Source organism: Protopterus annectens, chromosome 6.part0 (genome assembly GCF_019279795.1).
Source record: "Protopterus annectens isolate FY-2018-M chromosome 6.part0, PAN1.0, whole genome shotgun sequence".
In the NCBI taxonomy this organism is placed as follows: Eukaryota; Metazoa; Chordata; order Ceratodontiformes; family Protopteridae; genus Protopterus; species Protopterus annectens.
Window position 1 is genome coordinate 974,509,902 of NC_056737.1, and position 20,174 is coordinate 974,530,075.

At 42.2% G+C, this 20,174-nt stretch overlaps 1 protein-coding gene across 6 annotated transcripts in view; it reads left to right on the top strand.

Annotated features, from left to right (window-relative positions):
* The window catches only part of SYNE3 (spectrin repeat containing nuclear envelope family member 3), a 1,238,698-nt gene that overhangs the window by 818,046 nt on the left and 400,478 nt on the right, over positions 1-20,174 (top strand). For all 6 annotated transcript variants that reach the window (XM_044074612.1, XM_044074615.1, XM_044074616.1 and 3 more), the window contains one exon: positions 203-262. In XM_044074612.1, the coding sequence (XP_043930547.1) occupies positions 203-262 (60 nt within the window). The remainder of the gene's footprint in view (positions 1-202; positions 263-20,174) is intronic.

Here is a 20,174-nt window from a genome sequence, read left to right on the forward strand (position 1 = left end):
GGAAGTATGTCAGTTAAGCTTAAAGTTTGTCATTAAATCATCATGTGAAGCCGGTTAAGTTTAATCAGTCTATAAACCTGTGTAATTAGTCACTCTAGCAAAAATGGCCTGTCATTGTCACAGAAGCTTTTACCACCTGAGTATTTTCACATTATATATTGCTTTTAAATGTGACTAATTCGTTCTTTATTAAAATTAACAGAGCAGATGAGTCTCATTCCAGAATGGATCAAGATGGAAAAAAGGGCAACTCGTACATCAGGTAAGAGTTAAGTCTTTAGTGAAAAAGAAAATAGTAACTATTAGAAGGTTTCAAACTTGATGAAACATCCTTTCTTTCAGAGTAAGGACTTAATGATTTTGGTTATCCTCACTTGTAGTTATAATGCAGGGATAACACCCCATTTTTCTGCTTTCTGTCTCTTCAGTTTTTATTTTTTTCTTTAATATTGTGGGATTACATATTGTAGTGTTATGATTTAATTGTCTGAGTAACATTTGTTCTTGCCTGTATATATATATATATATATATATATATATATATATATATATATATATATATATATATATATATATATATGTATGTATATAAATATATATATGTATATATATATATATATATATATATATATATATATATGATCTATTTATCCACTTATTTATATCATATTTCAGTGTCCCCATCTAATAGTATTGCATCTTCAGAATACTAACTAACTGATCTGGTCCCATACTGTGGGAGATGGATGAGTGATGAGGTTACTGAAGTGCCGTATTGTACAGAAAGGTACAGTGTTATCCATGTTTCTCCACACCTCCCAGCCTTTGAGGTACAGCTTCCAGTGGTCTCTGGACATTTGTGTGTGTTTTCCAGTAACCATTATGTGTTTGCTTCTGACCACTGGTGAAGAGCGTTAATGAGAAATGAAGATTACAGAACCCTGACCCCCTTTTATGGGATAGGATCACTGAGCAGCAAGGTTCAGTCACCTCCCATTTGGTGCTCCAGATGTGGTATAATAATCCATACTGGTACCTGCTGTTGTTGCCACAATACTTTATTTATTTATTTATTTCAGTTTGATTACCGGGGAAGTCCACTGGGCCACGAAGTAACCATTTTCAGATGAGGCCCAGGGAGAAAAGCTCCAAAGGCAGTACAATCAAGGTTACAAATGCACAATATAAAATACAATAGAAATGTCCAAACAGTAAGTATACATAGTAAGAACAGTGCAAAATAACAAAAATAACAAGAACATCAATTTTTTTTTTTTTTTTACATAATTTGCAATATTTTCCTCATTACAGTCAACTGAGAGTTGGCTAAATCATTTTGGGAATTAGAAATGAAATCAGAGAGCAGATATGTGCAGGGGTAGAGAGTGGCTTAGTGTAGGAAATCCATACAATTTATATAGGGTGAAAGCAAGAACATTTCTATTTGGATGATAGGTGTGAGTAGAGTTGGGTCTTGAAGTATTCCGTGTTAGGTATAGTCCTAAGTGAAGGAAGGCGAGAGTTCCATTTTTTGCCTAGAGAGAAAGATAGTAGTAGCTGGCCAGCGGAATGTTTAGGTCTGGGAATGGAGATTAGGTTTTGGTGTTCTGATCTCAATGATCGGTTAGGGATGTAAGGGGGAAGGGTGTTGGATAAAGCTGGGCATTTTTCTGGGTAGAATATTAATTTGTGAGTGGTTGTTAGTTGAAGATAGTCAAGGTGGTTAGGGAGTTCTAACCAGTTCAGAGATTGAAGGGTAAGGCAGTGGTGAGTTGAGGTTTTGGATTTAGTGGCGATTTTAGAGATCTTATTGTAGCAAGCTTCAAGTTTAGAGGTGAGGGAAGCAGACAGATTAGTTAGTAGAGGGGCACCATAAAGGAGAGAGGGAAGGAGGTAGGTGGTTGCTAAGGTGTGCCTAGAGGAGTTTGAAAGAAATAGATTATTCCTGTAGAGCATACCTAACTTTTGGTGTTTTTTTTTTATGTTTTGTTGTATGTGGAGATCGAATTTGAGGTGTTCATCAATGGTAATGCCAAGGAGTTTAGCGGAAGGGACCACTTCTATAGGAGTGTTGGTTTGGCTTAGGACATTGAAAGTGTTTTTGTCAAAGGAAGAAGCCTTGGTAGGGTGGAAAATTTGTATTTTAGATTTATTGGAGTTGAGGGAGAGATGTTTTTTGTGCATCCAGGTTCTGTAGTGGAAAAAGCTATTTGTGTTATGGATAGAAGTTCAGAAAAGTTGGGGGCGGCACAAACTAAGGTAGAGTCATCAGCGTATTGGATGACTGTAGTGTCAGGGAGGGCAGTGTGAAGGTTATTTATGAAGATGTTGAAAAGTATGGGACCGAGGATGGATCCCTGAGGAACTCCGGTAGGAGTAGGTAAGAAGGAAGAGGTAGAGTCCTTCCATCTGACAGCCTGAGATCTGTCAGAAAGGTAACTGGAGAACCAGGAAAGAGTATTAGGGGAGAGATTAAGGTTGGAGAGATGAGAGAGAAGGTGTGTATGGGATATGGTGTCAAAGGCATTAGAAAGATCTAACAGAACAGTGGATACAAGAAGACCAGAATCTCGGGCTTGATTAACAGTTTCTAAGAAGGAGAGTAGGGCAGTTATGGTGCTGTGGCCGGGGCAGAAACCATGTTGGGTGGGAGTAAGTAGCTGATTCTGAGTTAAGTAGGGTAAACGTTGGTGGTGGACACATTTTTCTAGAATTTTAGATATTGGAGAGAGTAGGGCTATGGGACGGAAGGTAGAAATGGAGGTGTTTTTACCTCCTTTGTGAAGTGGTAGAATGTAGGCAGAACGCCAAAGTTTGGGTACGTATGACTCTTTTAAGGATCGGTTGATCAGGATGCTAATTGGGAGAGCTATGCCTTCGGCTGCGCATTTGAGGAAGGAGGGGGGAATGTTGTCGGGGGCATTAGAGCATGGCTTTAGTTTGGATAACAGCTTTTTTATAAACATTGTGGAAACTGGTTTGAGCTGGAACATAGATGGGCTGTTATTAGGAGAGTTTAGGAAGTTGGATGGATTATTGTCGGGAAATGTTTTGGTTAGCTTAGTTATAGAATCTGTAAAGAAAGTGTTGAAGTGAGAGCTCAGTTCTTTGTCAGTTAAACTAGGGTCAGGGCAGGGGTTACTTCTTGACCCAGGATGGAGAAGAGAGTTAACATATTTCCAGAATTGTTTTGGGTTGTTATTATTATTGGACTGAAGTTTATTGTAGTAGTTTTTTTGTCCAACGAGATTATTTTTTTTACTTGGTTGCAGAGTTGGGTATATTGGAGCATAGCAGAAGGCAGTTTACTTTTCTGTAAAAGCTTCCAGGATTTGTCTCTGAGATGCATGTTATGTTTAGTCTCTTTGGTGAGCCAAGGAGCAGAATTGGCTTTGATTCATTTGTTTCTTAGCGGGGGCTAGGGAGTTGAGTATTTAGGAAGAAAGAGTTAAAATGCTCAACAGCGTTGTCAAGGGAGAGAGTGTTAAGGAATTGCCAGTTAATTTGTTTGAAAGTGTTAGAGAAGTATGGGGGGTTGAAGTTGCTAAGGTTACGAGTTTGGATGTAATTATGTTTGAATTGTGAGGGGTTAGCAGAGCGATTAATGAAGGCAGGGAGATGGTCACTAAAGGAGTCAGGGATAGTGCCAGAGAGAGAGATTTTGTTTGGATGGGAGACTAAAATCCAATCTATGATGGATCCTGGGGGGTGGATTTTGTTATGTCGGGTTGTAGAGTTGATTACTTGGGAGAAGTTGAAAAGATTGATGGCTAAGGAGGGGGAAGGAGTGTTGATTTTGTTCCAGTCAATGTTGACGTCACCTAGAATAAAGGTTTCATATTTTATTTCAGATGAGGCCCAGTGGAGAATATTCTCAAGAGTGGAGATATTATCACCTGGGGAGATGTATAAGGAGATGAAGCAGATATTTTTGTGTTTATTGAGTCGGAGGAGACTTGTGGTTATTTCAGTATTTTTGAATTGAGGGGTTGGGATATGAAGGGGGATTATGGAGAGAAGGCTAGAGTAGATTAGGGCAGATCCTCCACCTTTTTTGTTTAATCGGTCACTCTTGAGGATGTTGAAGCCTGGAGGTAGGATTTCAGAAAATAGAGATATGAGGTTTTAGCCAGGTTTCGGAGATGGCTAAGAGGTCAGGTTGGTTGTGATTGATCCAAGCATGAACATGGTGAATTTTGTTGTTAAGGCTCTGGGCATTGATAGTGAAGACCTTGAGGGTGCTAGGAGAGGAAGTAGGAGAAGAAGGAGAAGGGGGGAGAGGCTTAGGTGAGGTAAGGTGGGTAGGGGATGGAGGGAAGGAGTTGTTTGTCCAGAGGCAGGGGCCAGGGTTAGGATGAATGTCTCCAGATAAGGCAAGGAAATTACATGAGATAACTTTATGCCTTTTAAGTTTGGAATGGAGGAAGTTGTTTGGGGTTAGTGGAGATATGAGAGAGAAGCTTTTTGTAGTGGAGGAGAGTAGTTTGGGATGGAAAAGGTGCAGTAGGTTTGTTTGGATAAGGGAGGGGGAAATGGAGTGGAAGTGAGAGAGTAGAAGAGGTTGCGGGTGAGTGAAAGTGATAGTATGAGTAGAAGGTGGGTATGGGTGAGCTTTTAAGGAGTATGAAGTAGCATGATAGAGAGGAATAAGAAAGATGAGAAGACAGAAGGGGAGTCTGAAAGTAAAGAGGATTTGGGAGGGCATGTTTGGAATGGGTGGGGTATGGAAGTGAGAAATAAGAAAGGAAGTAGGAATTAGTTGTGGAGAGAAAGGTAAAGGAGTGGAAGGGAGATATGAATTTTTGGAGTGGAGAAGGGAAGGTTAAGTGTAGTGAGAAGAGGGAGGAGTAAGTGAATGGAGAAGAGGGAGGAGTAAGAGTGGGTGGGGAGATAAGAGGGGGTAGAGATTGATTAATTGATGAAGGAATTGAGGGAGGAGGGAAAAGACTGAGATTGGTTATAAGAAATGGTGGGAGGAGTTAGTGAGGTATAAATGCAGAGGTGCTGGGGACGGGTGGAATTTGGGGGCAGGGTAGGGGAGCAAAGTGAGCCCACAGGGCGAACGGAGCAGGAAGAGCCAGAGGAGGAGAAGTGAGGAGGATAATCAGTAAAGAGAGAGTATTCAGAAGGTAAGTTTTAGCAGAGATGTGAATAGGAAAGGTAAGTGAAGCAAAGATGTGAATGGGTAGTGAGATGTACAGAGAAGTGGCGATAGAGGGTAGATGCAGAGGAGAAGGACAGTGGGAGAAGGAAGAGACTTCAGAAAAGGGATAGAGGAGGGCTCTATATAAAGTGAAGAGTGGCTAGGATTCCTGGATAGTAGAGAGGGAGAGAGCAGAGGGAAGGATGTTAGAGGGCTGTAATAGGGGAGATAAGGGAGGAGTGGGAAAAGTAGAGGGGATATCAGGAAGGTAGGGAAGCGCCACTTAGTGGCCAGTCAGTCTGAAACAGTAGAGATCCCAGGGGGAGAAACAGGAAAGGGAGGAAGGAGCTATCGAGGGTCAGGAAAGGGGGTAAGGAAATACGGGGAGAACTAAAAGCAGCAGAGAAGGGGGATTGAAAATCCGTGTGTACCAGCAGACCAAGCAAATGTATTGACCCAATGTAATTTTTTTTTCATCCAATTCAACCTTTGTCTTTTATTAGAGCCAACCAGATACTACCTGGGAACCTTTTAGAAGTTGTGACTCCAGGTCTCTGACTCCACCTCTATTCATAATCTCTTCCTCCAAAATACCTCAGACCTCCTTTGCCACCTAAGTAAGACAGTCATGTTTTCGAGGGCTCTGACAAAGTTTTGGGGTTCAGCTAAGTGCAGTGCCATTTTTATGTATTTAGCAACACATCTTGGTACTTATTATTTCTGTTTCTTATCCATCCTTCCTAAGTTTTTCTATATTCTTTTCTTAAAAATATATGTATGTATGTATGTATATATATATATATATATATATATATATATCCTTACCCTGTCTTTGATGACATTTGTTCTTAATATCTTTTGACAAAACTTACTTATTTGCATTTATACTTATACAACTTTTTTTCTCATGCTGTATCGATTTATTTCATGAATATTGGTTTTATTCCTGCAATAGAGGGTTGCAGCATGTTGTCCATTACACTGTGTTGGACAAAATTCAGGACTTTAAAAAATGTACAGCCTTTGGCCGTAAAATTCCACTGCAGGACTAACACATCCTCTGTGTAAGGAGCAGCACTTTTGGGAGTGGAATGTGAAGCATGTGCCTCGTTTGGTACCAGGGCCCTACAGGGATGTAGGATATGTTAGATGTGAAAGGCCTTATCCCCACTCAGCCATGTATATCCACCCAGTCTTCCAGTAATCCCTTTGATTCCCCAACCAGAATGGGTGAAAAACAAAACAAAAACAACACAAAAAAAGAGAAACCAAAAGAAAAGAAAAAGGACAAGGCCTCGGAGAATAGACCAGATAAGTCCCGAAAACATCCCCAGTCTGATCAAAACATTTGAGTCTGGCACCAAAATTCTCTAGACAAATTGACAATTTTCAATGGAGGCAATAAGACATCGGCTTCAGTCTCCCTTTTTCAGGAGAGGTGTTCATTGAGACCACCTTCAGTGGCATCATCATCCTCCAGGTATATTCATTCTTTGAGAAGCCTGACCAAGGCAGGTACTGACAGGATAATGCAGAGATTCCATGAACGCAAATCCAACTAGAGGGTCTTACAGTGCCGTCACATTTAGCTGCATTTAGAATGGCTCCAACAACCCCTCCGGTAGTGTCTTCCATTCTAGTATGACCATTGGATCCAAAGACAACAAGCCTGAGCTTCCCCAGAGCACCCACAGCATGGCTGACAGTCCTTTTGTCTTTGACTCCAATTGTGCCCTTTTTGTATTGACTCTGATTCTGTTGGATCAGGATGAGTCTCTGAGTTGAAACATCAGTGCCAGTACTAAGGGAGCCAAGCTGACTCCAAAATTTTACAAGCTGTCTCTTCTTCTTGGTACTGTGGTACTAGATAGATCAGCTCTGCTGTCAGCTTTGCAGCTGTGGTGGTTCGGGACTGTGGAGGCTATTCCTGCCACTGTTCTAGATCATAGGCAAATTTCTTTGGCCTTAATCTCTGCTTTGGCATTCAAGACCTGCAAAAGGATTCTTGCTAGGCCAAGAGAAGAGGTGCTTTCCTCATGCTTGGCTCCATCCTAACCTCTTTCGATACTGCATCTAACTCCGCACATCCAGGTCAACAGGGACAGTCAGCTTCTTTCAAGTCTGAAGGCTGCTCACCATGTGAGCTCCCAGTATGATTCTGAACCATCTCCAGAAGCCCCAGCTAGGCAAGTTTCTAGAAAACAGACTTGCAAGAGGAGACATTTGAATTCCTCCCTAGAATCAGTCACAAAAGTCTCAGACTTGAATGAGGGAGAAGGCTCTCCAGTATTCCTTCTAGAAGACATCAGCCTTGGTGACATTTTAGAATTGACAAAGCAATGAGGGAGTTGGTCCTCTCCCCCTGAAGAGTCTGCATTTCTCGCGGTGTTTAGAGCTAGCTCTTCTACTTCCTGGGCAGTACCACCTGCGGATGCTTTGATAGACCTAGTAACACAGAGGGCTTGGAAGGATCCTGATACAGTGGGGCCTATATCTAAGAAACATAAGATTTTAGTTGCATGAAAATATAGAGTTCACTGGAGCATGGGTCTCCCATTAGATCCTATAGTTGTGGTGGTGGCCTCTAATAAATAACTCTTTAAAGAGAGTACCTCTGTCCATCCTCCTAACAGGGAGGCAAGAGTGTCGAACAGATTCAGGAAATGAGCTTATGTGTCAGTGACTTTCACACTTAGACTGTTGAATTACCTTGCACATGTTACTTGATTCCAGAGGAACTTGACTCAACAAGTCACTAAATCCCTCTCAGGTAACTTATCTTCAGACATCCAGAAAACAACAGAGTCCAACTTGTCTGCCTTACAGTTGATGTCCAACATATGTATGCTTTCCAGTGCAGCTGATGGTATGGCTAAAGCAGCAACACCAGCATGGCTTTCTGTCAATACACCTGAAAGTGATTATGTGACTTTGTGGAAGGCTTCAAGATGTCCTTCCTTAACATCTCTTTTGATGGTTTGGCACTTTTTGATTCAAAGGTTAAGGAGACTCTCACCAGGAGTGAGCAAGATGGTAAGACATTATCTGCCATTGGGAACTATATCTCAGCGCCTCAAAGGCCATTTTTCAGGAGTCAGAGAAGAGGTAGAATATGTGGTTCAGGAAATCTGAAGAGTTTCACCATGATTCTCCTGCAGACAAACCCTTCTGAGGTGGAGGAGGGGCAGTTTTAATGGACATCGACCCTGGGGCAGAGGAGGACTACAGAATCAGGGATTTCACGATCCCAGAATCAGGGATTTCATGATACCTATACTGAGAAATCCTTCCAGCATTCCAGAAGGATTGCCTGATTGCCTCACTCTGAGGCAGTCGGGGGAAGGGTGTTTATCCCTACACCCTCAAGCCTGTTGGGCCACCAAACCAGATATTTGGGTGCTAAGGATTTTCTACACAGGATACATTATTACCTTTGTTTCCGCTCCACAAAAGAAAAGGATTCCCACAGTACCACCCATTCAGATGGAATCTGTAACATCAGAAGCTTTAAAGCTATTGGAAAAAAAAGAGTCATCGAGCAGGTCCCACTAGACCATTTAGGAAATAATGACAGATACCTCAGGTCATATTTGGGTCTCAGTCATCTCAATCATTTTGTTCAGCAGACAAAGATCCTGATGGTCATGATTCAGTCCATTCTGGCTCTGCTGAGGAAGGATGACTGGACATGCTGTGTAGATCTCCAGGATGTCTGCTACCATATCAAGATAACCAGGCAGTTGAGGAAATTTCTCCATTTCTGGCTGGGAGTCATTCATTTCCAGTTCAGAGCACTGCCCTTTGGGCTCATCAGAGCCCCTGGGTGTTCATGAAATGCATGTCAGTGGTGGCAGCATACTTCAGACTGCTGGAGTTCTGGGTGTTCCCACATTTAGACAATTGGCTCCTCACTGCCCCAACCAGGGATTTTCTGACCCAGCAATGAGATTTCTTGCTCCAGCTTTTTCTCAAATTGCGGATCACAGTGAACCAGTCAAAGAGCCAATTGATACCTACACAACAGACAGAGGTTATTGGGTGCCACCTGAATACAAGCAGTCAAATAGCCAAACTCCCATAATCCAGAATTGTTTCTGTATGTCAGGTAGCCTTTCAAGTTCTTCAACAGACTTTGCCCCCTGCAGGACTCATTCTTTGACTGCTAGGGCTGATGACTTTGACAATAACACTGGTTCCCCCTAGCCAGCTACCGTATGAGAGTTCTTCAGTGGATCCTTTCTGTACCTTGGTCCCAGTTTTTGAATCATGTCTATGCTTGGATTCATCTGATGCCCATTTATAGATCTCACGTCAGATGGTGGTTTACCTTGATGTTTTTTCTGAAAGGTTCCCCACATCCCTCCATGTCTGTAGTAACCATGGATACTTCCCTCCTGGTGTGAAGAGACTTTCAAAGGGAAGACAGCCCAAAGTTCTTGGTTGCACATAGAGGCCAGTCCCCATATCAGTGTCCTGGAGAAAAGAGCAGTCCTCTTAGTGTTACAGGCTTTCTAGAACTGTCTCCCCAAGGATATAATCTCTGTCCATATGGGCAACATGGCAGTACTCAGGTGCATCAACAAGCAAGGAGGCACCCATTCATATACTTTATGCTGGAAATCCATGAGAGCATGGCAAAGTGTGATGTCTTCCCATCACTTTCTCATAGCAGTGCATATCCCGAGGACTTCCAATGTATTAGAGGACAAATTGAGCAGATTATGCCCAAGACGTGATCCCTCAGTCAAGCAGTTGTGAATCAAATCTTCAGCCACTGAGGTCAACTGTGCTGTGATCTTTTTGCTTCATACCTAAACAATTGCAGCAATTATTTTCCCTAATCCCTCCGCATGTTCAGTCACTAAGAGGTGGTCTAGTCTGCAATTTGCCCCTGGGTTTTTTATATACCTTTCCCCCCTTTCCCTTAATAACAAAGTCTATTCTGAAAGCAAGAACATGAAAGGCCAAGATTATCCTCATTGCTCCCTTTTGGCCCTGGCAAGTTTGGTTCCCCTTCCTATGGCTTCATCTACTATGTCTTCCCTAGACATTGGACTGCCATCCAGATTTCCTGACACATCCATCTGGGCAGCCACTCCCAGGCCCAGAGACACTGAAGCAAACCGCATAGTTCCTACAATTTTAACAGTTGCCAAAGATGCCAGGCTTTCTGCTTAGGTGGTTCATATTTTGTCAGTTTCACAAAAATTGAGTACCAGGAAAGTTTACTTCAGCAAACAGAAGAGGTTTTGAGTCTGAGCAGCCTCCAAAGGGATATATCCTTTTTCATCTCCTCTGCTTTCTGTTCTAGACTTCTTGTTAGATCTTTTCCGAAAAGGCTCTAGCTTTTCAGTAGTCAAGGTTAAATTAGCAACTATTTCCAGTTTCCACATTGAACACAATGAAGCTTTTATAACATCACTAAAGATTTCAAAAGCCTTTCTGAAAGAAACATTTTTACTGAAATCTCCTATAAGGGATCCAGTCTCTCCATTGGACATAACTGTCATGCTGTAGGCCTTAACAAAGCCTCCCTTTGAACCTGCAGCTACAGCATATTTTTAATGTACTAGTTTGGTAAGACCATCTTCCTGCTGGCCATCACTTCTGTGAGAAGAATTTCTGAATTGCAAGCACTTTCTTGTAAATGCCTTATATGATCTTCCATAAGGATAGGGTTTCCTTGAAAATAAATCCCATATTCCTTTCAAAAGTGGCATCCAAAATAAACTTTAATCAAATTATTAATTTACAAGTATTCTTCCCATATTTTTCTAACAAAGGAGAGTATACTTTGAATTACTAGATATTCAAAGACAGCTTAGATTTTATCTCCACATTTCTACAGATATTAGGAGATGTAATCATCTCTTTATGGCTTTCTGTAGAGCTAGGTTAGGCCAGAGTGTTTCTAAAATCACACTGTCAAAGTGGCTTTCAGATTGCATAGGTTTTGTCTTTGAAAAATTGGGTCTTTCTTAAACCAAGAAACCAAGAGCTCTTTCATCAAGTTTTTGTTTTTTTCTACTGTCTTTATGTGTAAAGTTCCTTTTGATGAAATTTGTGGTGCAACAACTTTGTCCACAGTCCACACATTCATATCCCATTGCAAGCTGGAGGTTCCATCAAGATCCTGTACATCTTTTGGCTCCATTCTCAGGAATATTCTTCCCAGGTATGTTTGGTAGCTAAGGAATCTGTCCCAAATATTGAAATGGATAAAAAAGACAACATTGAATATGAAAGTTATGTACCCACTCTAGTGATTGATCTGTGTTGTCTTCTTTTCATCCAGTTCAACATCCCTCCTTCCCTCTTCCAAGTTTTTCACCTGGTGCTTCTCTTTGATTGAATGGACCTAATGAGAAATCTTGTCATTATACAATCTCAGCTGGTTGCAGTTTTTCTAGGTCATGTCCCAGTATAGATTATCAGGTGTTTTCCTTTATGAGATAATGACATTTATTTGTTGATGAGTCAGCAAACTCAATCTGAGGTATTTTGGAGGGAGAGAAAGGATTGTGGGTAGGGAAAAGTCAGATCGCTAGATCCTCAGTATTCAAAAGGTGCAGAGGTTGGATCCATTCAGATCTGATAACCCAAACTTGTAACCAGTTGAAAAAAAGACAACACGAATCTGTCATTATGGTAAGTACATAACTTCTGGTCAAATACTCAGTGTGCAACCTGGTTTTAGAGTGAGAGATTTCCTGTTTATGAGGCAAATACTCTGAGTTCATATGTGGGCCTAGATTCCAAACAATGGCTATGGATTATATCAGAGATAATTGTTCTATCTGTGGTGGTAGCAGCGTTTCTTCCTATCTGACAACCTGCTGTTCAGTCCATCTGACAGATGGATAAGCTTGGTTTCCTTTTGACATCTTCAGTGGATAGCAACTTGGGAATCACACTTAGGAAGAAAAATTGCTGCCATTTAATAGTTATGTGATGATGGGTAGAATAAAGAGCTTTTTCCTCATAGTATGACAGATCATATGCCATAGTGCCTGGTCGTTACTGGGAAATAAATGGATATGTACAAGAAGCCACCATAATGAAGGCTGAGTTCATTAGGAGAGTTGATCTGAAACATCGGGTGAACTTAAATGTAGGATGGGACTAGGAAAACTCTGTAGTTAGCCTAAGTGGACAACTGTGACTAAGGGAAAGGAGCAGTGGCCATTTGCTTTTCAAAAACATAGAACATAGCAGAGGTAAACATAGTTTGCTTCTCATTGCAAATTCTTTGCAGTGAGTAAAGAACCTGTCCATAATGCCTAAACTACAAAAGAATTTAATCAAAGCATTGCACACCAATACTTTGGGTGTATATTTCCAGGGCTGCTAATACATGACAAGTAAAACACTACAGGGATGTTACTGTAGCTGCTCTGTACAGCTACATTTATGGGCGTAATTACTGTCAGCAGTTTTAAATATTAAGAAAATCCCACCTAGATGTACACAAGCACCTCTACAAGTCTTATGTTTTATTTGATATCATTACATCTGGTTACTAAGGAAACTGCATGTTCTAGAAGGGAAGTTTCCACTAAAACACTTTGCAGCTTAATAACCACAAGGAACAGTGTGGCCAAGTGCAAGAAAGTGTTGCTATCTGCATTCATTAGCATAGTAGATTTAAATATAAATAACTTGCTTTTCACTGCAAGATGTTTCCATTAAGTGCAGAACCTGACCAAAATCCCTGAACCACAAAAGATTTTCATCAATGCTGCACATACTTTGCAAGTAAGACAATCTAGGAATTTTGCTATGGCTGCTGTGTATTGCTGCAGTTATTGGAATGATCTCTATTTTGGTGTTTTTTAAATGTTAACAATGTTCTTCCTAGATGTAGACAAGATCCTCCAGTAGTTACATAACATGTCTGATGCGATCACTTCTGTTTGTTATAGGAAATGCATATTGCAAGAAGGAGGTCTGCACTAAGCCATTTAGAAAGTGTCAGCAGTGCAACAACTAACACACTCGCCTTTGGTGCAGAAGGCCGTGTGTTCTGTTTCTACATGATACAGATGGATTGCTGAAACTGCAGTACAGCATAAGTGGAGAGCTACCCTTCTGAGTGTACCGTATTTTGGATGAGATGTTAAACTAAGGCCCCACATGCTTGAGTTGGTGGTAGCTTAGGTTAATGTAAAAGACCAATAAAACAAAAATCCAAGGCAATGAACCCAGCAAGAATCCGAGATGGAAAATTGTTTTAATCCAAAAAACGTAGAAAATTCACAGAACAAAAATGACGAAAATCAACCCACACCAAACAATTCAAGTTAAGCGCGCTTTCACTCTGCCAATGCAAAGCTTCATCAGAACTAAAAAATCACGTGATAGAAGCCCTTTAAATACATATTTAGTAATTAAACACTTTACATCCTTAAAAAGATATAACGCTTTACTAGAATTCTCATGTCAAAACTATTAAGCTGTGTCAAGATAAAAATGTAAAAATGTGTATATGTATAAATGGATTGCGTTATCAAATAATTCGTCCTGCCATAAAAAATAATAATAAATAGTTCATCTAAACAATAAAAACTGCACATGTTCTATACTTATATAAAACTGTCAGATTGAGAATATAATATTTAAAAACAATAAAAACTAGTTAAAAACAATTCACAATTGATGAGTTTTGTACCTTATAAATGTTAGCCATGCCTAACATGACTCAGTTATTGCACAATTCCCTAATAAATAATGAAACAATAAATTAACATAGTATATCCAAACTCATCACTTGTGAATTGTTTTTAACTTGTTTTTATTGTTTTTAGATATTATATTCTCAATCTGACAGTTTTATATAAGTATAGAACATGTGCAGTTTTTATTGTTTAGATGAACTATTTATTATTATTTTTTATGGCAGGACGAATTATTTGACAATGCGATCCATTTATACATATACACATTTTTACATTTTTATCTTGACACAGCTTAATAGTTTTGACATGAGAATTCTAGTAAAACGTTATATCTTTTTAAGGATGTAAAGTGTTTAATTACTAAATATGTATTTAAAGGGCTTCTATCACGTGATTTTTTAGTTCTGATGAAGCTTTGCATTGGCAGAGTGAAAGCTTAACTTGTTTGGTGTGGGTTGATTTTCGTCATTTTTGTTCTGTGAATTTTCTACGTTTTTTGGATTAAAACAATTTTCCATCTCGGATTCTTGCTGGGTTCATTGCCTGGGATTTTTGTTTTATTAATGTAAAAGATCCCATGGCACTTATTGAAAAGTGTACAGGTTCTTAATTAAAAAAACATTGGGCAGGATTCACGAAGGCTTGCACGGAGTCTAAGAGTAGTGTAAGACTCCATGCAGCCTTCGCGATCCAGGAACAGCCCAAAGTCCGTGTAAGAGACAAGCTAAAACGTCTCTTACATGGAGTGGGCGTGGATAAGCTAATCACCTCACTTGCAGCCGAATAGCATGCAAATGAGGATGATTAGCGATCCAGGAAGCCCAGAACAGCGCGTAAGAGCGTTTAGCTGCAGAAATGTACTCAGTTGACAACTGATGCGTTTCTGCAAAAATCGCAATGGAGCCATGTCATCTCCAAATAAAGGCTGCATATGTGTCAGGCAGCATGCCAATGGCCAAATATGTGGCCATTGGCAAGGTAACCTGATGCAAAAGTAATAAAAATATATATAATTTTTTTCAGCGATCGCCGATGTTTAAACCAGCGCAGCATAAGCAAACGGGCTGCGCTGTATAAAACATAAAAACGAAGGTTTTAAACCCACAAATGTGGGTTTTATGCAATACATGGAATGTCAATGCATGGACCAGCAGACTAAAACCAACATGGCCACCGTGTAGTGGTTGCTAAGGGGGGAAGCTGAGTCTAAGAGATGTAACTAAGCATTAGTAGGCAATCTGATGCAAATGAGTGTTAGGATACTGAATTCCACTGTCACATAGCAAATGAGCACAGTCTGAGTAGTGTAAGAGTTACAGAAGGGGGAGGAACAGAGTAAGAGATAGGTGACATCACAGGGGGGAATGGTAAAAAGAAATGCAGTTCATTGGAGGTCAGAGTTACATGACAGATGTCAGACAGATATCATGGAAAGAGGTGTGCCACTAGATAAGCCTGAGAAAGTCAAGAAATGGAAGGTGTACACTGTTGCCTACACCAAAGTTTCTTGCTGGGTGTGCATGCGCACGTGTGCGCGCCATGAAGCACGAGTAAGACAGTGTGCGCACATGTAAAGCAGACTGAGCATGTGGGAGCGTGTTTAGAAATGTTTAACACTGTTTGCGTGGGTGTGCACGCGTTTTAACCCGAATAAGCAGATTCAGAACCGTATAAGCATGTGTGCGCGCGTGTAAGCCACTGTGAGCATGTTTCTGCTGGTTTGCACACGGCTCCTCCCTGAGGAAACAGAAAGGAAAAAGGAAGCAACAGATCTAGTAGGAAGCTAGCAGGGAATACTGCTGGAGCTAGCAGGTGAAAACAATTAGAAGCAGGCAATTACACAGGCAGAATAGTAGCCAAGCCCAGCACTTAAAACTCTGCAAACAGCAGTGCAGGATGTTTCTCTCAAGAGACACTGCAAGACAGGAGTAAGTTGTTAGAAGTGAAAACTGAAAAAGCTTCACTCAGAGCAGAAATGTTAGGGGCTGCCATAGCTGTCATAATGAGACATAGGCGACTTGCTGAGGGTGGTGACAATGCAGATGGTGCCAGACAACCCACAGTGAGGAGACGGAGAAAAGTGTACAGGCCCAGGGTCACCTACCACGGGTTACATGAGCTGGAGATAGTAGAGCGCTATAGAGTGGACAGAGACCTCCTGCAGCAAATAGTGGAGCTGTGCAGGCCACGCCTCACACACAGAACCAACAGAGGGGAACCCATCCCAGTGGAAACCAAGGTATGTGCTGGCCTAAGAATACTAGCAACAGGTACCTTCCAGAGACCAACTGGTGATATGATGGGGATATCACAGGCATCAGCCTCCAGGGTACTGCACCAGTTCCTGGATGCCATGTCAGCACATGCCGGTGATCATGTATATTTCCCCAATGCCCGTGAGGTATTGGCCAGCAATATCGTCTCTTCCAGCAAATAGCGGAATACCCTGAGGTAGTGGGTGCAACAGACTGCACGCACATCAAAGCACCAGCCGGTGAGCGGGGTAGGGCATACATCAACCGCAAGGGCTTCCCTCCATCAACTGCCAGGTCATGTGTGATGCCCAGGGCATAATAATGAATGTGTGTGCTGGCTGTCCTGGGAGCTACCATGATTCCCACATCTGGCATTTGACGCAGCTGTACCAGACATTTGCCAATGGGGACATCCCACGGACACCTAGTGGGGATGCAGGTTATGCACTGGAGCCGTGGCTGATGACACCCATCAGAAACGCACACACACCTGAACAGGAGCCATAATAAGGCACACGCACAAACACGTAATGTAATAGGCGTGTGTTTGGGCTGCTCAAGTCACGGTTCGGTGTCTGGACACATCTGGTGGAGCCTTGCAGTACACACCAACTACATGTACCCAAATTGTCATGGTATGTGCTATGCTACATAATATGATCTTGCGAAAACAGCTGCAGCAGGACCATCATAGGGCGGGCCAAACAGCCCCCACCATTGCCAAGGCCATCACAGGCAGAGCGTGACTTGGAGGAGGAACAACCTGAGCCTGCCCCAGTAGGCAGAAGGAGGTGTGCCCAGTATGCCCTGGCCTTGGCAAAGAGGCAACGCATAGCACATACACTGGCTCAGTAGGAACCCTGGGAATGATACCCCCTCTTACTCACTCAGATAATAACAGGGATGCCTAAACTGACATGACCTGCTCACAAACATGTACAGGGAGTGTAATATGTGCATCCGACATAGGCAGCCCTGCAGCACCACCTGAGGTATGAATGCCATGTGTTAAGTAATGTAACACCATGTACTATATGCACACCTGAGGACCCTGACTAACATCCTACCCTCACCAAGCATCATGCCACAATATGACAATGAGATGATCAAGTGCAATAATTGACTGAAGTATCGCAGTTAGTCAAAGGGGATCCAATGTGTGCCAGTCTGGGATGACATGCTGAGCATGACATGATGCTCCACCTGCTAGGACTGGCGTGCACCTATCAGTGCAGGCCGTATGGATACTAGCAAAGGCTGTTGTTACCCACAGTGTGCCCTGAATAGGTAAGGCTCAAAACACAAACCTATCTCCATAGGTATCAGAAGGTATAAGAATAAGATAAGGGATAAGTCGAAACAGCAAGATGCATGCAGTCTAAACTCACCCAGAATGGAGAATGTTGATATCTGTGCTGTAACAGAAAACTGAGTCAAGGCTCACAACAGCACCCTAACACTACCAGGTTACACCTCATACTGTGCTGTACAGCCTCAAAACATGGAACAAGCTACAAAAGGAGGGTGACTAGCAAGAATTGTCAAGGATAACCACACCCCATGTTGGTACCACAACAAGAAGCAGCATGGACTAGCCATGGTCAAGTAACAGTGGCTAAAACTGCCCCCCGGTTTATAGCCTGCTACAGACTACTGTCCCAACACCAGGAACTGCACCTGGCCTATGCTGGAATACATGAATATATCAAGTCCTCCAAACCACATTATATTGGGTGACTGAAAATACCCAGACATAGACTGGGAGCATTATACTAGCTCCAACAGTGTAGGACAAAAGGTCATAGAATCCATAAACCAAAAGGCCCAGGAACAATGTACCACTCCCACAAGAGGGGTAAGCATACTGGATGTGATAATCAGCAACATGGGTACTGGATGGCAAGACGAGAAGTGTATTGCTCACTGGTAAAACCAGACCATAGAGTAATCACACTGGATATACAAATCCTGACCACAGTCCCTGGCCAGAAAACCACAGTGGAAAACATGTGTAAAGCAATATTTGCACTCCTCCAAACTGATGTGGAATCCATTAAAGGTCCTGTGCAGGTGCAAAATATGGGCCACACCTCAGAACCTGTAATACAGCCATTCCATGCACACTGCCAGGAATGCTTGGATTATGCAATCCTTAATTAAAACAAGACACAATGCCATACACGCAGGCATCTGGCATGGTGGACACCAGCCATAACCAAACCATGCAAGAGAATGAGGAAGCTACTACATGATAGAGCAAACATAAACAATGAAGTAATCACTGATCAGTAGTATGGCAATAAAATATGTCCACACATACAATCCACTAAGACCAGCCACAACAAGTTGAATGTAAATCCTGAGGCAATGTTACACCTGCCCCAAGTACACAGACAACCCCCAACTCCACCCAAGAAATACAAATATATGTGAGAGATGCAACCATCTATCCAAACTGGAGGCTCAGCTCCCTCAACTCAGTACTCCCAAAACTAGTCAGGAGGAGAAGGTAACCATACACACCACAAACACAGTCCCACATAGACCTATCACAACTGCAAACCAAACACATAAACACAGAAAAACATTCCCGGAGGCACAAATTACAAACACAGCACACCAACAGAGGCCTCTAAAGTAGATACCCAATCAAACAACCTCCAAACATAGCACATGCAACACATAGTACACAAAGCTGGTGTGCCAAACAGTCACAGGCCAGAAGGAGAAACAACATGCCTGATACAGTTGTAATAGGTGACTCCATAGTCAGACACACTGCTGTCACGCACACCAGACTGAACAAGGGAAAGGGTACAGTAAGCTGCCTGTAGGCTGCCACAATACGCCACATAACAGAAGTATGCAGGTCACTCCAAAGCAAGTAGAAATATGATGCAGTCATAGTCCATGCTGGTGTGAATGACCTGAGATGTACCTCCCTAGACTACATGAAAAGAGACATTGATGAGCTCTCTGATTATGTAGTCCAGGCCGGTATGACACTCACCGTTTGCAGCATCCTACCCTTACCAAGAATAATGCCACAGTACAAACACGGAATGATCAGTCATAGCAAGTGGCACACTTACTGGTGTCATTCCAAGGGGATCCAATGTCTGTCTGCTTGGGATGTCATGCTTGACAAGCCACGCAGCTGTTCTTGGGATGCTTGCACCTGTTACCCCTGGGCGTCTGGATATTGGATAAGGCCTTTGCCACCTCCATAGAGCCTTTTGTAGGCAAGGCTGAAAAGACTAACCCACCACCCTAGAAAACATAAGTGGAAAGAAACATAAGGGTAATGCTGACCAATGCCAGATGTGTAAACCCCAATATGCATGCTCCCAAGGCCATCCCCAGTATGGAGAACATCGATGTCTGTGCAGTGACAGAAACCTGCTGCAAGCCTCCTGACAACACACCAGCACTACCAGGTTATACCACATATCATGTGTCATGGCCCCAAAACCTGGAACAAAACATAAAAGGAGGGTGAGTATCCATATTCAGCACAGACACCCATACGTCCAGGTAACTGACAATGCACAAGGCATTGGAGTCCACCCATGTGCAACTAACTGTAGGCAAGACTGCTGTACAGTCTGTAGCATGCTACAGACCACACTCTCACACACAGGAACCCCACCCAGCCGTCCTGAAGACACTGGACAGTATGAATGTCCCACCAAATACCAAACAAGGTACCACAAATTACCACATAGGTAGTAAACCATTATGTATGGAAGGAGTAATCAGGGACCTAGGGACACAAGTGGACAGTAACCTGTTATGTGACACTCACATTGCCAATGTGGCTAGGAAGACTGTCTACATTTGACACCGTATCAGGAAAAGATTCACATCTACGTCAACAGAGGTCATTGTGCCCCTATACTGTTCTCTTATCACACCCATAATCTAGTACAATGCCTCATATGGGATGTACCTTACCTGACACCTGCAGCAGTTAGAAAGACCTCAAAGGTACCTCACCAAGAGGATAAAGGGTCTCAAATATATGTCATATGCTACCTGGCTGTAGACACCCCAGCTGAATGCAGTCACATACTGCCTACACAGAGGCATTGCATGCCTGTT